The sequence below is a fragment of the Mus musculus genome, chromosome 6 (genome assembly GCF_000001635.26).
Source record: "Mus musculus strain C57BL/6J chromosome 6, GRCm38.p6 C57BL/6J".
In the NCBI taxonomy this organism is placed as follows: domain Eukaryota; kingdom Metazoa; phylum Chordata; class Mammalia; order Rodentia; family Muridae; genus Mus; species Mus musculus.
In genome coordinates, this window is record NC_000072.6 from 136,552,262 (window position 1) to 136,567,912 (window position 15,651).

At 40.3% G+C, this 15,651-nt stretch overlaps 1 protein-coding gene and 1 long non-coding RNA gene across 10 annotated transcripts in view; both read left to right on the forward strand.

The window, feature by feature from the left end:
- Positions 1 to 15,651, forward strand: part of Atf7ip (activating transcription factor 7 interacting protein) — a 92,062-nt gene that overhangs the window by 33,473 nt on the left and 42,938 nt on the right. For 4 of the 9 annotated variants that reach the window (XM_017321681.2, NM_019426.2, XM_030255502.1 and 1 more), the window contains exons 2-5: positions 7,503 to 9,178; positions 11,499 to 11,576; positions 12,756 to 12,901; positions 14,387 to 14,524. In XM_017321681.2, coding sequence (XP_017177170.1) covers positions 7,510 to 9,178; positions 11,499 to 11,576; positions 12,756 to 12,901; positions 14,387 to 14,524 — 2,031 coding nt within the window. In that variant the 5' untranslated portion in view covers positions 7,503 to 7,509. Of the gene's footprint in view, positions 1 to 350; positions 1,824 to 3,161; positions 3,280 to 7,502; positions 9,179 to 11,498; positions 11,586 to 12,755; positions 12,902 to 14,386; positions 14,525 to 15,651 lie in introns of those variants that run through there. The other 5 variants (XM_006506391.4, XM_006506390.4, XM_006506388.4 and 2 more) reach the window with 3 other exon arrangements.
- On the forward strand, positions 1,830 to 3,284 carry LOC108169175. Its single transcript, XR_001785397.1, has 2 exons — positions 1,830 to 2,244; positions 3,157 to 3,284. It is a non-coding gene; the product is annotated as an uncharacterized LOC108169175 (long non-coding RNA).

Below are 15,651 nucleotides of genomic sequence, written 5' to 3' on the forward strand. Positions count from 1 at the left end.
ACCAAATACTTAAGCACCTGGAAAATTGAACTTCCTAAAATAAAGTATGAACAACACTCAGTTTCTTGGAATTTTTTTTTCTTCTAAATTTATTGTGTATATATGATTTTGCCGGCATATACATACAACACACACACACACACACACACACACACACACACACACACACACACACACACACACACACACACACACACACACTGTGCATCCCATGTATGCTTGGGGCCCAGGGAAGCCAAATTTTGAGCCATCTCAGTGCTGGGTGCTGGGAATTGAACCTGGTCCTCCTGAAGAGCAACCAGTGTTCTTCTTAAGCACTTAGCCATCTCTCCAGCCCTGGTGGTAGGCCATTTTGTTTTGTTTTATTTTTAATGTTAAAAATATGACCGAATGAAAGAGGTCAGAGTAAAGTCACAGAAAAAGAATGCACTTTAAACAAAACAAGGCATCTTGGTTTTTGAGGTACATTTTTTTTAAAGTTTTGATTTAATACATATTAACCTGGATAAGGCCAAAGTAATGAATTATTATCAGACTAATGGATAGTAAACAGTGAGAAAGGTTGTTAGTATTTATTGTGTAACTGATTATTTCTTATGGCCCTTCATGAATAAATACTGCCAATTCCCAAGCAATGCAAACCTTAGAGCTATCAACTGAGAAATGAGGGTTTGTTTGTTTTTAGTTTATATTACTTATCCACCCACCCATCCATCCACCCACCCTCCATCCACCTACCTATCCATCCATCCATTTATTTATTTGGTGTGTGATTGTGTGTTCATGTGTGTCTTGGGAGTCAGAGGACAGTTTGTGGGAGTCTTCTTTTCCATTCTTCCAAATTCAAGTCATGAAGATCATGATGATGAAGGTCAGGCCAGGTCAGCATGACGACAAACAGATTCTTAGCAATAGAAATCGTGGGTAATGAGTAAAATGATGTTTAGGGGTTGATTATTAGTAGTCACGTTTGTTGATTTGATTTTGTTAAGCCATCTAAGGAAAGAATTTGAATAAAACATTTTCCCGGCCTAGAGAGATGGCTCAGTGGTTAAGAACACTGAGTTCAGTTCCCAGCAGCCTTAACTCAGGATCCAAGGCATCTGATGCCCTCTCTGGCTGCTGATGGCACACGCACACATGTGACAGACATTTACATAAATGAAAACAGAAACAAATTCTCAAAACCTGGGATTTTCAGCATCTGATTAGTCAGAAAAGTATTGGTGATGTTTCTCCCAGCGTGGACATAACTGAAGTGTTTGTCAAAGAAAGATCTGGGCTGCATTTACTTAACATGATTTTGCTTTTGTTCAAAATTTTTTGTGAGTTGTATTTTTATGTATTCTTTATTAAAGCTACTAACTTAAATTAGCTTGGTGGTTGTGTGTGTGTGTTTTGAATCAATGATCTTGGTATTTATTTGGGCTATTTTTAGAAACTACAGACCCTAGTTTAAATATAAACAATAAAATGGGGGAGAGACTTCTCAAAAATCAACAGCACTGTAGATGGCTTTTATCGACACAAAGCATTTGAGTTGTGGTGATGTATAAGAGGTTTCCATTTTCATTGTTTCCTTTGACTTCCACCGTGCCTGTAGTTCTTAGAGCACTTGCCCTCATCTGCTTCCTTTGTTGCTGGGTAAGGTTTGTGATACTTTTCTCTGATTGGCTTTAGGCAGCTAAGGCTTTGAGCCAATCAGAGAGTGAATTTCAGTTCCCTCGCAGGACTGAAGGACGCGCTGAAGCAGCTGTTGATTTATTTCCCTTATGGGGCGATTATATAAACTAAAATTATGGCTGCAGCAAGCTCCCTCTTGGGTATGTTTGAAAAATTGCAAGGTTCACCTGTAATGAAGGGGGAAAATGATGAGTTTAAAAACGTGTTGACTAGGAAAAGCTAATAAAGATAGTGAATTTGGGGCAAATAAATTCTGATCATAGATTTTTTTTTGTAGTATTAAAAAAAACCCTGTAAAATTAACTTACAATCCATACCTTTTATTGCTTCAAAAGCAGAGCTTGTGTTGTCTTTTTAAAAATCAACTGTGAAAGGCAATTAATTGTGCTTGTTGTAGTAAATACATTGTTACCACTTAGAGCAACCAAAACCGGACATTTTGATTTTGTTCTGTGATTAAGCTGAGTCAGGTCCATGCAGTAGACAACACAGCGCTTTGTCATCCTACCCATGGTCCAGAAGCCTGTTGAATTTTCCGTTTGGAAATCTGTATTAGTAACGGTAGGTGAAATGGTTTGAGAGATCATCTTAATTATTGGGACTTAATATTTTGGTGGGATATATATATATATATGTATATATATAAACAAATAGAAGAGCTATTAACCTTGTAAAAGAAAATATACTTTGAATTTTATAGGTTCTAACTCATTATGTAGGAGTGGTATTTTTATGTATTGTCCCTGTTTAGCTGATTCCTCAGATAAGTTATATTTTAGAAACATTTATGAACATTGATTAAATCCAGATAAAGTAGCATAAAAGATCTGTAAATCTTAGCCACTTGTCTATGTGTGCTGTATATGTAAACCATATCATGGATTTAAGACAGGGATCTGTGTTCTAGGTTATTTGTTTCAGACAAAGAACCACATTGCACCATTTCAGCTCTGGGCTTTGTCAACTAGGTTTCTCTGACCTTATTGTCTGTCTCCTGTTGCTGGGCAGGAAATAGAATGCTGGCTACTGATTGGCTGAGTTTCTATGTAGCTCTTGAACAGCCACTTAAATTCTTGAGTTTTTTGAGCAGGGAGATTATAAGCTAAGACAAAACAGTTTCCCTTTGTTTCATGGCTGTCTGTGATCTCTTGCTAGAAAATGAAAGAAGTGGGTGCGGGGAGGGGGCTCAGGAAAAGTTCTCCTTTGAAGAAGAGGCTCACTGCTCTTCCCTTAAAAAGAATTTATCAAAAAATTGAAAAAAATTACAAGGCATAGAGACATCTCAGGTAACACACTTTTCTCTGGTTATTAATGTATAAATTTCTATAGAAAAATGTTGATAATATTTCACCAAGTTCTTGGATCTGAATATGTAAAGTAAGGACTTAAATACTTCGTTTTTAAACTCCTTTTAGATTAAAAAAGTACTTTCAGGAGAAATTTAATTCATCACGTCATGTGATGTACTTCTAGGTACGGCAGACATGTTCTGCTGTAAAATAGAAATGCCTTTCCTGTAAACTGAGGTGCGGTCCTGTGGAAGCGCTTTGACCCATGTTGCTGCTGTACCGAGGAGCAGAGATTCTCCAGAATAATGTAGGTGGATGTGGATGGTATCTGAAGTCCAGAGGGCGATGCTAAAGTGAGCTGTAGGATTGCTTACCTTCTGCTAATGCCGCCTTGGAGACTTGTTTGCAGGGTACACGCCCTTCCCTAATGTAAATTTTTCCTAATGAGCTTTGCTTATGCAAAATAGATTTCTCAAAGCAGACTGCTGATTGGTTTGCACAGATACGCCTGAACTAATTTGAACTTGTTCATGCTACTTCCTTATTGCTTTGTCTGTTTAGTTATACATAGAACCCACGAGAATCTGCTGAATGGCTGTAGTGTGCCCCCTGGTGGGGATGGAAAGTATGGAAGGTCTCAGGCAGGACTTTAGGTGATTAGTGAATTCAGTGGCTTTGTTGCAAAAAACCAACTTGACTTGGGTTATATTTATTTGTATTAAGTGTTATTTGGTAGAGAGAATTTAGTAATAGTGTTTGTTTACACTGGCTTACTATATTTTCAAATATCTCTCACACAAACACACACAATATGTTATTTAAGAGAAAATTTGTCTCAGAGTCTGAAAGTTATACTTAAAAACTCCACGGAATGTACATAGAGGCTAAACATAGAATCATTCTAGATGACCTGTTTGTGGTTGCAGTCTCACACTGTAGCACAGTTTGGACAGGAACTGACGATAACTTAGGCTGGCTCAGACTTGTAATGATCCTCCTGCCTCAGCCTCCCAAGTGCCAGGATTACCAGTGTACTCCACTTTGCTTGGCTTCAATCCTTAATATTAATTAATTAATCATCAATTAGTCACATCTCAGATAATTCTCAGCAAAGCTGGTGTTGGTATATGCAGTTCCTCTTAAGATACTTTAAGATACAGTTTCTTTTAAACACTTTAAAAACTTGAAATGCTAGGCAAGCAGCCTCATCCCGGAGATGTGGGACTCAAACTTACAACTCCCAGCCAAGTTCATTGATTATTTGCATTGTGAAAAGTTAAGTATGGTTTTTTTGTTTTTGTTCATTTGTTTGTTTTTGTTGTTTTGAGACAGGGTTTCTCTGTATAGTTCTGGAACTCAGTCTGTGGACCACGCTGACCTCGAACTCAGAGATGATGCCTCTCTCCTCCACACCTAAGCTTTGGAATTAACGGCATGCACCACTACACTGGCTTATGTTTTAAAAATGTTTAATTTTAATGTAAATAATTATAACTCTTGTTTAGGCATAGAATATCTGAAAATGGATATTTCAAAGTTTAAAGGAATAGTACTTCAGTATTTGAACATATTTAAATGGCAGTCACACTACATTTAATATGTTTATTATAGTCAGACTCATGAGTGCTAAGCTTGTGCTGCCTGGCTATAGTTCACAGCATGCATTGGAAGCCCCTGGGTTTTATCTCCTGCCCACAGTTTATGCAGAAAAATGTCCAGGTAACAGGACTTGCAGGTGGAGGAGAAAAGATGCTCGCCGAGTGTAAATCCTAGGCTTAAACAGGACCAGTGGGGGTTTGTTTCAAGGTTTCTGTAAATAGAGTTGAAAGATCATTTTTCTAAGAACTGTACTTTAAATAAAAAGAAGACACTAAGAACTGTTTAAATTATTGACTTAAATTCAGAAGGTGAGTGCAAAGTGTAACATAATCGGGACATTCGTTGACAATGTACCGTGTCTTTAGAGCTGTACTGGTCTCTGACAAATAGGTCAAGCTTTGTATTTATTGAACAACATTCACTATTAACAACTTAGGGTGCTTATTTATTGCAGGTAAGTTATATTAGTAAGGGTGCTAAACGATACAGTGTAGAGTAGATTGTTTTGTGGAATTTAAAAGTAAAGCCTCACTCTTGATTGGGTGATACCAGGAACTAAGTGTATCAATAAAAGAGAGAAAGGGGTGGGGGAGAGAGCATCTATGTGCATACACATGCACATTTACATATGCTTTTGTCTGCCTATAGTTAATCTCTTGCTTTGGTGGTTCTGGGCCCATACCCAGGACCTTCCTTACGCATGCCAGGCAGAACTGCTCTGCAGTGAGCAGGTAGTCTTAGCTCTGTCTTCTTACTTGCTCTTTTGTACTAGCCTTTTGATAACATAAAATTGGTGATATGGGCTGCCTTTGTTTCTCTTGTTATTTTAATATCATTTCACAATTAAATGTAGCATCTTCCTCTTGAAAACCTTTAGCACTCTTGCTTTTTTAGAGTCTTAGTTTTAATTATAAGGTAGTACTGAATATGATCTAATGGATATTCTGTCTGTTCAGGTGGGTCCTCGCTTACTCTTGCTATTGTGTTTATGTGGTAAATCACACGCACACGCACACACACACATACACACGAGCACAGGCACGGGCATATTGTTTTAATTTTACAGACTAGAAGTTGAAAGTGATGCTGTAGTCAAGGCATAGTTCCTTGGATGGCTCTGAGGAAGGATTTGTCCAGACACATCTCCGAGCTGCTTCGAGTTGTTTGGCCTGTGATGGTATAGCTCTTGTTTCACATGGTTTTACTCTGTGCATGCTGAAGTCTCAGAGACATTAATCAGTTTGTACTAAGGCCCATCCTATTTATCCTCTTCTCATCTACAATTTAAGCAGTAAGACTACAGTACCATATTCTCACTCATTTTAAGGAAAAATTGTCAATCAGGCTCTTTTGTGGCCCTGTATAGACCAGGATGCTTCAAGACTTGTTAATGATCAGCCTTGCTTGGCTTTTGGATAGGAATTTTTGATAATGATCATTGGTTGGGTTTTGGATGTGAATTTTTGATAATGATCTTTACCTAGTGATTAGTATTATCTCTTGAAGAAATATTCTGCTTAGTCATTTATAGATAGAAGAAGAGAAAACTATGGAAATTTGAAAATGCTTTAGCAGAAGACAAGCTGTGAGCTGGAAATGTAGCTTGGCAGTTAAGAAAGAATATTGGCTGCTCTCACAGAGAAGCCGGGGTTTGGTTCCCACCCACATGGTGGCTCAGAACTGTCTGTAATACTAGTTCTATAGGATTCACCACCGTTTCCTCACCTCTTCGCATGCATGGACTCGACATAGCTATTTGGTTACATGCACATACAATAAACATAAGCACCTTGGCAAACATTAGATTCATTTGTGTGTATATATTAGGAAAGGTGAAATTTAACGGAGAACCGAGGACTAAGCTTGAACCACAGGGGAAGGACGAAGTGCAGTGCTTAGTCTCAGTTGTCAGGTGACAAGATCTAGACTTCTTGAGAGGTGGGTGGGCCTCTGGGATTTGCCTATGGATGGGTTTATCTTGATTAGGTTAATTATGTAAAAGACCCACCCACTGTGAATGGCCCTGTTCCCTGGGCTGGATGTGGGAAAAAGTAAGAGTGTGCGGGAGTTTGTCATGGCTCTGACTGTGTCTGTGTCTGTGTGTGTGTGTGTGTTTGTGTGTGTGTGTGTGTGTGTGTGTGAGAGAGAGAGAGAGAGAGAGAGAGAGAGAGAGAGAGAGGCATGTGACCAGCCACTTCAACCCCTGCTCATTCAACCTCCCCAACATAATGGGCCGTATTGAACTGTGTTTCAAAACAAATTGCTCTCCCCAAGCTGTTTTTGGTCAAGAGTATTTTATCACATTATCTGAAAAAGTAACTTACCAGATGCAAATTAACCTCATTCAAAAAGTCAAAGCCTTGATATTAGGGGAGAAAGCAGCAACTGCTGGCAGATGCACAGCAGGAGCTTGAGCAGTGAGAAGAGTACATTCTTTGACAAACAGACGTGATGGGACTCGAGCAAGATTGACCAAAAGGAAGAACATATTCAATAGTTTGTAGCTATCACCACAGTGAATGTTAGAACATTTTCATTATTTCAATCCTGTACTCTAAAGCATTTATTTCTTGCCTTCTCCAAACCTGCAAAGGGAGCTGGAGAGCCGGTCCAGTGATTGGTTAAGTGCTGCTCTTTAGACAGTGACTCGGTTTGGTCTCTAGCACCTATTGTTTTCCTGGACTTTTCACGCCCCTGAAGCGGCTCCTTTTTAACTCTTCATTTGCTTCCATTGATGTTCTGGTGTGTGTTGTTTGTCACTTCTGTAGTATGTGAGTAGTAAATATGAGAACTCCGACCGAGTAATTATTAAGGTTTTGTCAGTGTTTTAAATTTATATGATCTAAATTTTACCCTTTTTAATTTTCATTAAGCCTGTAGTTAAATGACTCTTATCTCAGTTTATTAAAATCCTTTTCTTTTTATTTAAAGATTCAGAATGGATAGTGTAGAAGAACCTCAGAAAAAAGTCTTCAAGGCTCGGAAAACAATGAGAGCGAGCGATCGCCAGCAGCTCGATGCTGTGCACAGAGTCAAGGGGGAGCTGCTGAGAGCCGACGGGAAGCTGCTGAACGGGAGCCATGAGAATGGAGACTTGGATCCCACTTCACCCTTGGAAAACACAGATTGTATTCAAGATCGAGAAGAAGTGAATGGTATTGATGGGATTTGTTTTCAGTCAGAAGAAAGTACAACGGAATGGAAAGAGACCCCTTGTATGCCCAATGTTGCTGTAAAAAACAAACAAGAAGATTTGAATAGTGAAGCTTTGTCCCCCAGTATAACTTGTGATCTTTCTTCTAGAGTAACCACTGAACCAGGTTCTGGTAGTCCAGCCTCTGATAACCCAGGCTGTGGTACCCCAGTCTCTGATAACCCAGCCTCCGATAACCCAGCCTCTGACAACCCAGCCTCTGACAACCCAGACTCTGGTGATCTGGCTGCAGGAGAGCTGGCCACTACAGTACAGGCTACTGGTGACTCTGCCTGTGAGGAGCCTCCCTCCAGTGATCCCTCTTCCAGTGATCCCACTTCCAGTGAGCCCTCTTCCAGTGAGCCCACCTGTAGTGAGCCCATCTCTGGAGATCCTGTTTCTGAAGAAGCCGCCTCTCATGATCTTGTCTCTGGTGATTCCACTTGTAGCGAGCCAGTTTCTGGTGAGCCGGTGTCTCATGAAGCAGCTTCGAGTGAGCCAGCTACAAGTGAGCCAGCTTCAGATGAACCGGTCGCAAGGGTCGTGGCGGCCTGCGAACTGGCTCCTGGGGAGTCAGCCTTGGATGATTGTGCCCCCTCCGGTGATTCACAGTCTGATGAGCCACCTTCTAGTGAGGACTCCCTTCCTAGGTCTGTCTGCAGCGGACTGGCTTCTGGTGAGCTGACTCCTGGGGAGCTCTCTGTGGAACCAGCCACCGACACTGTTAAACCAAGCTCATCGGCAGTTTGTGAAGCAGGTCCTGACCCTGACAAGACAGAGCCGAGTAGCAATAACAGTGATGATTGTCCAGGCAAGAGTGAAGACGACGAACACTTAGACCAAATTCAAAGTAAAGACTCCTGTGATGAGGGAAATAAAGTGAACAGTAATGTCGTCGAGAAGGAAGAACCTCTCGAAACACACAGTGCAATTATTTGTTCTGATCTACCTCCAGAAAACACAACGAAGATAGCGGAGGATCCCATCGCTGAGCCTGCTCTCGAGGAAGAGGCCATCTCCAGCAGCATGGAAGTTGACCAAAGCGAAAAGGATGAGCATAAAAGTCCTGCAGAACCTGTAGCCGCTGTCAGTGAGGACCCCGCCGAGGAGGACAAGGAGGATACTGTCGTAGACAACACGGACTCCATGGAAACAGATGAGATCATTCCGATTTTGGAAAAACTCGCACCCACCGAGGATGAACTCAGTTGCTTTTCAAAAGCTTCTCTCCTTCCAGTCGAAACAAGTCAAGATTTGGAGGATAAAATGGAGGGCTCTTTCGGCTCACCCTCGAAACAAGAAAGTAGTGAGAATTTGCCAAAAGAAGCCTTTTTAGTCCTTTCTGATGAAGAGGATCTTTCGTGTGGAAAAGATGAGTCCGAAGCTGTAGCGCAGAGTAAGATGAGCACCCCAGGTTAGCTGATCCCGGACTTTTACTTGCTTTAATAGACTATTGAGTACAACATGCTCAATGATGTCAGGACTAGTGATCCATGAGGAAGATTTTATAGAATGCAGCTAGGTGGGTTGACACAAGGAAGTGCAGAAGTGGGGGACCAAGGAGTTGAAAGTTAACTTTGGCTCCATGGGTAGCTGGGGGCTACATGAGACCTAGTCTCAACCCATTAACAAAACAAATAGAAAAAAACTTACAAAATCAGAAGAACTAATGTGTCGTCGTCCATCTGGGGACACGCTGTTGCATAGTGCTAAATGATAACTTTCTAAATGATGAAAACCGTAGTTTAAGGAGACTAAGCTAGGGTTTCCTTTTCTGGGGAAGTTCAAACATCAGTGGATGTACGTTTATCCTAACATCAGTATGCTTCATCCTACACAGTCTTTACTGCTGTTTGATCTTTTTCTTCATTTTCAGATCAAGCCCTCCAGCCGCATGTACAGAGCTAGCACTTTGTTTCTTCTCCTGTTAAAAGTCTAGCTGTTCTCAAACCTCACCTAGAGCATTAGTCCTCAGCCTTCCTAGTGCTGCGGCCCTTAGGACACTTACTCAGGAAGTGGTGACTCCCAATCATAAAGTTATTGTTGCTACTTCATAACTGGAATTTTGCTGCTGTTTTTCATTGTAATGTAAATATTTTATATGCAGATGGTCTTAGCTGACCCCAGGAAAGGGTCATTTGACCCCAGAGGGTGCAGCCTACAGGCTAAGAACCACGAATGGGAACGATAGCATTTGCACTGTAGTACTGGTGTAAAGCTTGGAAACTGTGGGGAGGAGGGGGATTTTCCTGAGGCCATATAGTTATTGTTATTTCTATAGGACAACAGTAAGTAGTACTGTGTCAGACTTGTACTCTTTGGCCATTAAAAGGAAAATAACTTATTAAATGTAATGCTATCAGGAAGATATTAAATGCTTTATTTGAGTTCTCAAAGGTTTTGGCGTTACCAGAACGATAAGATCTAGTCAACTATCTTTAGTGCTCTTCCAGTCTAGCTTTGACAGACTGGAGCGAAGCTTATGGCAGTTAGAAGTCTGAAAACACAGCACCTTAATGAGAAGGCTGATCTTGAGACGAACAGAGGCATCATAGCAACCTTGCCTACGTAGAAAGATGGAGCCGATAAGAACTGATGGGCTAATAGGCTTTGTATTGGAAATGATGCACAAGTAGTTTCTGTACAAGGGCATTTGGTTATTATTTTATGTTCGAGAGATGGCTCAGTCCTGAATATTAATTTGCTACTCTTGAAGAGGACTGAAGTTGGGTTCCCAGCACCCACATGGACTCTCATAACCACCCATAACTCTAGCTCTGGAAAGCCAGCACTCTTGTCTGGTTCTGCCGTACCTACCTACCTACACACACACACACACACACACACACACACACACACACACACACACACACACACACACCACCCACATAAACACTAAATCTTCTCAAAAGGCAGTTTGCACAATCCCTAGAGACTGAGCAAAAAGTTAAAGAAATATGGGCCTGCCGGGCAGTGGTGGCGCACGCCTTTAATCCCAGCACTTGGGAGGCAGAGGCAGGCAGATTTCTGAGTTCCAGGACAGCCAGGACTATACAGAGAAACCCTGTCTTGAAAAACAAACAAACAAAAAAAAACAAAAGAAAACAAAACAAAAAAAAAAAGGGCCCTACTTCCTCATAAGATTCTGTTAACATTTTTTGGTATCAAGAGTTCTTTCTATGATAAAATGTAAAACTCTAGCATACATTCTAATCCTCGTAATTTATTCTAAAACTCAGTGTATGTTCTTATGAATCTAGTAGGCAGATGTGAAAAATGGTAATTCAGCATAGGAGAGTTCTGAGTTGTTTAGGGTTGTTAGGTGGTCAGCGTATATGTGAGGGTCGCGATAATGGGTCACTTCTCCTTCCACCACGTACGGCTTGGGAACTGATGTCAGGCTTGTTGGCAAGTGTCTTTTGGTTTATTTTAATAACAGAAAGTAAAGAAATCTTTAAGATTTATAATAGTTGCTACCGATGATGGAAAGTTTATAAGTAAAATTGTTGGCTGTGAAATCTAGTATTTATTATTTCCGTTTATTAGGCATAAACAGTCTGAATGTGACTTCGCATTTTGTGCTCCCTCCCAGAGTCTCTATAGTTCTTACTTTGTGACTTCAGCTTTGTAAAACATTTGCTTTGTAGCCCGATTGGTGACCAAAAATGTGAATTAATGAGCTGTTCCTGATTTCCATAGAAATAAGGCTCCCTTCTCCATCTTTGTCCTGACAGAGGGAGAAAAGAGTGAGAAGGACGGCAAAGCTGAGGAAGAGGAGCGAGTTCCAGCCGAGGAGCAGCCACCTGTGAGAAGTACGTACGGTATGCACCAGCTCCTACCTTCGTGCGACCCCAGCCATGGGCTTCCTCCTGCTTCTCTCCACTTGTGAATTTAAGCCCCAGTCCCTGATGCTGTTCATTAGTAGCTCAGGGATCTTTGAATGTATTATTTCAAATGTTAATGTGCTTACTGTATTGTTTATGGTAATCATTCTGCAGTGAGTACTTAGACCTACACTCTGAGGCACCAGTGCCCTAAGCTGTGCTGAGGACAGGAGGGTTTGCCTTGCTGTAAGTGAACTGCAGTACATTTCTGTCTACAGCCGACGCATAGGGAAGGAAGGAATGCTAGAAAACTGATGCCATAGACTTAGAAAAAGCTAGACGTCAAGGTTTGATTTTGGTTTATTATATCTACATTAAAAAGTTGTAAAGTAGAACTCTATGAAAGAAATGTCTGGGTGGATGTGAGTATGGTTGCGCTGCTCCCTGCCTTGTATCCTGAACGTTATTTTACAAATCAAAGGAAGTAGCTTCTACTTATGGAGAGGCTTGGCCATAGAAGGTATGGAATATGCTGAAAAGCCAGTACAAAATTTCAAATGACTTCATGAATGTTAACATTTGAAAAAAATGTTTTAAGTAAGATCTTCGAGTGTGTGTTCTGTGCTAAATGTACTTTTGTGACACTAATTTTGCTATGTGTATGTGTCTTAACTCTACTTGGCTATGTTAACTACCTCTTGGAGTACTGTCACTGCTCTAAAGGTTGAATGACTTGGGAATGGCGCAGTCAGAATGAATGACTGTCTTTCAGCAGTTTTCGCAGAAGGAGGAGGATTAAATAATTGAGAATGTGCATAGCTAGTAGATCTCTGGGGCATAGTGATGGCGGTTACATGTTAAAGTATTCCCATGTGCTGTGGAATTCAGTATAGCAAAGCTATAGACAGCTCTCTGTCTTGATGTTAAAATGTTTCAAGGAAAGAATGCTGTCTTCAGTGTACATTGCTAAGCAGTGGGAAGTTCTGTTTGTCATGCTGAAATCCTTTATTCCATCTTTAAAGCTGAGCGTTGTATGCCTGCTGAGTTCTTGTGATCTTGGGAGTGACTAGGATGACCGACAGAGTGTGGTCTTGGCTGACTGTAGTGTGAAGCCTATAACTTACACAGCAGACTCAGCAGTGCTGCTTGCTTTGTTGTTTTTCTCAGATGAGTTTTCTAGACGAAAACGTTCTAAGTCAGAAGACATGGACAGTGTAGAGTCCAAACGCCGGCGATATATGGATGAAGAATACGAGGCTGAGTTTCAAGTAAAGATCACAGCTAAAGGTGACATCAACCAGAAGCTTCAAAAGGTAGCACACATTTCATGTCAAATGTGTCAAGAATGTCACAAGCTGCACGCTTGGAGATTTTCAGCATGATCCTATTATTCTGTGTTTACCTTGACATAATCTAGTCAGCTTGAAGACAGTGACAAGCTATGAAATCTATGATAAATTTTATTCCTCTATTTGGCTACAATAGTTTTATTTTAAAACATGGTAGTAAATATTAAAATAGAAGGAAGCTATGACATTTCTCTATTATTATTAAAAAATTAAGGTTTTTGAACATTTCTTTTTCTATATGAACACTATTATACAATGCAGAAGAAACAAACTTTATTTAGTAGACTTTAATTTCTATAATATTAAGTTGGTACAATCTAAAACCCTTTTTCATGTTAGTTTAAGGCATGATAGAGACAAGACTTCGGATGGATTAGGAAAAGTGAATGTTCAGAGTAAAGATTTTTTTGAAACTTCCCTGTATATGCTATGGTAGCATTACAATATATGTTGAAAATAATATTGTTATATGTACTTCTGGAAGTGTGAGAAAGCAGAGATCTCTCAGAGGGAAATTAGTATGCCAGCACGCGGTCCCAGTTCTCATTGGATGCACTCATACAAGCCAGGCGTGGTGGTGCTTCTAGCTAGGGCACTAGGAGGGGAAGGGAGGCGACTTCGGGGTCCCAGAGGCCAACTAGGAGAGCCAGTTGGTATACTTCAGTATGCGATATGGTTTCAAAACTGAAGAATCATGGAAGATACCAGGAATCCATGGGTAAATTCATGAGCACACATACCTGCATGTACATCACACATATGCACATTGTGTTCAGATACCTTTTGTAGGGAGACAATCTGAAATTTCTTCCACGGAGATACTAGTACAAGAACAAATATTTATGCTTTCTTTAAAAAGAAAAATTAAGAAACAATGCAATAAAAATGCTGCCCCTACCTAGTGTCTTTCTCTTGTGCATGTTGAGGTAGTAATGAGAGAATTGTGAAGGAGGGAGGAATGCCATGGGCTGACATCATCTCGAGAACAGAGTTCACAGGGGTGAAGGACGACTGCCGGCTCTGGCTCATTATGGGCCAGATGGAGTAATAATGCAACTTTGAATAAGCATTTAGAAATATTTTCCAATTCTGATACCGCAGTGGCATTTTTAATGTATCTCACACAGTTTCCAATCTTTAATAGGTTAGAAGAATCTTGTTCTTTTTAACAAATTTTGTTTTTATGGTTTCAGCATAAGGAAGATAAGAAAATGCTAGAGCTTCAAATCATTTCAGAACTCTGCTCTCTGCAGATGTCATTCTTAGCATGTACTTTCCTTTTGGGGTTGTAGAGAATCTTAGCAGGTAGCAGTGAGTTTTGGATTCTTTAAATTAGTTTATCATGTTTTATTCATTGAGTTTATATTGTTATTAGCCCTTAATATTTACTGTTTCTGTTTTGTTTGCTGAATTGCCTTTTTACATCTATGGATTTTTTTACTTTTTTAGGTCATACAGTGGTTGCTACAAGAAAAACTGTGTGCCCTACAGTGTGCTGTGTTTGATAAGACGTTGGCAGAATTAAAAACTCGAGTGGAGAAGATAGAGTGCAACAAGAGGCATAAGGCAGTGCTCACCGAGCTGCAGGTCTGTCCCATGGACCCAATCTGCAGCCTTGTACCTGGGTTCATTATCATTTATCTTTTGATCGTGTGCTACCACTTTTATATCTTTGAGGTTGAGCAGAAAGTACATTTACATTCTATGTAAGAAGAAAAAGTGTTTGTTATTAGTTTTTCCTGGGGCTGCTGTGAAAACAGAGCCATACCTAGCTGGATGCTTTACCCAATGAAGTGATTATCTCACAGTTGGAGGTGAGATGGAGGCCCAGGATGAAGGTATCAGCAGAATAGCTTTCTCTGGAGGTCTAGTATTGTGAGGAAGGGTACATGTCATATCTTCTCTTCTCATGGTTGTTGACAGCTTTGTGGAGACATCCTTTCCATTCCCAGCATTACCTGTAGAAGCTATTCTCTTTGTGTGCATGTTGTATCCAAATTTCTCTCTATTTTGAAGGTACCAGTTACATTCATTAGATTAGAAGGGGAAATCCCAGTCCAGCATGATTTCATATTAATTACTTTTGCAGTGACCCTGAGTTTGTAGACTTTATGATAATGAGCTTTAGTTAGTATAGTTTAATCCATAGCAGAGACTCCGAAATTACCTAAATTAGTACTTAAGTTTTTCTTGGGGGTGAAGGTGGGGGCATTATTTTCGCATCAGTATACTTTCTCTGTGGATATTGTGCCTTAATGATAGTTTATTGTGTTGGAGAGATGACTTGGTGGTTAAGAGCTTTGGCTGCTCTTTCAGAGGACTTAGGTCCAGTTCTCAGCACTCACACGGTCACAACTGTCTGCAACTCAAGTTCCAGAGGATCCAATACTTTTTAACTGATCTCCTTGAGCAGAAGACACATACATGGTATACATACATACATACATGCTGGTGGAAACATTTGTACACATAGAATTAAAAAATAAGATGTTACCTAATCCATATTAAAAGTAAATGTGTTTTTCTGTATATAGTTAAGATGATCTTGAAGTTCTGGATACCATCCCCCCTCCCCGAATGCTAGGATTACGAGCATATCTGCTTTATGTGGTGATGGGAATCAAACTCAAGGCCTTGTTCATGTTGGGCAAACACTCTGCCAGCTGAACCATCCCCAACTGCTGCTTTTTCACTCCCTGCCCAAGTGTTTCTTT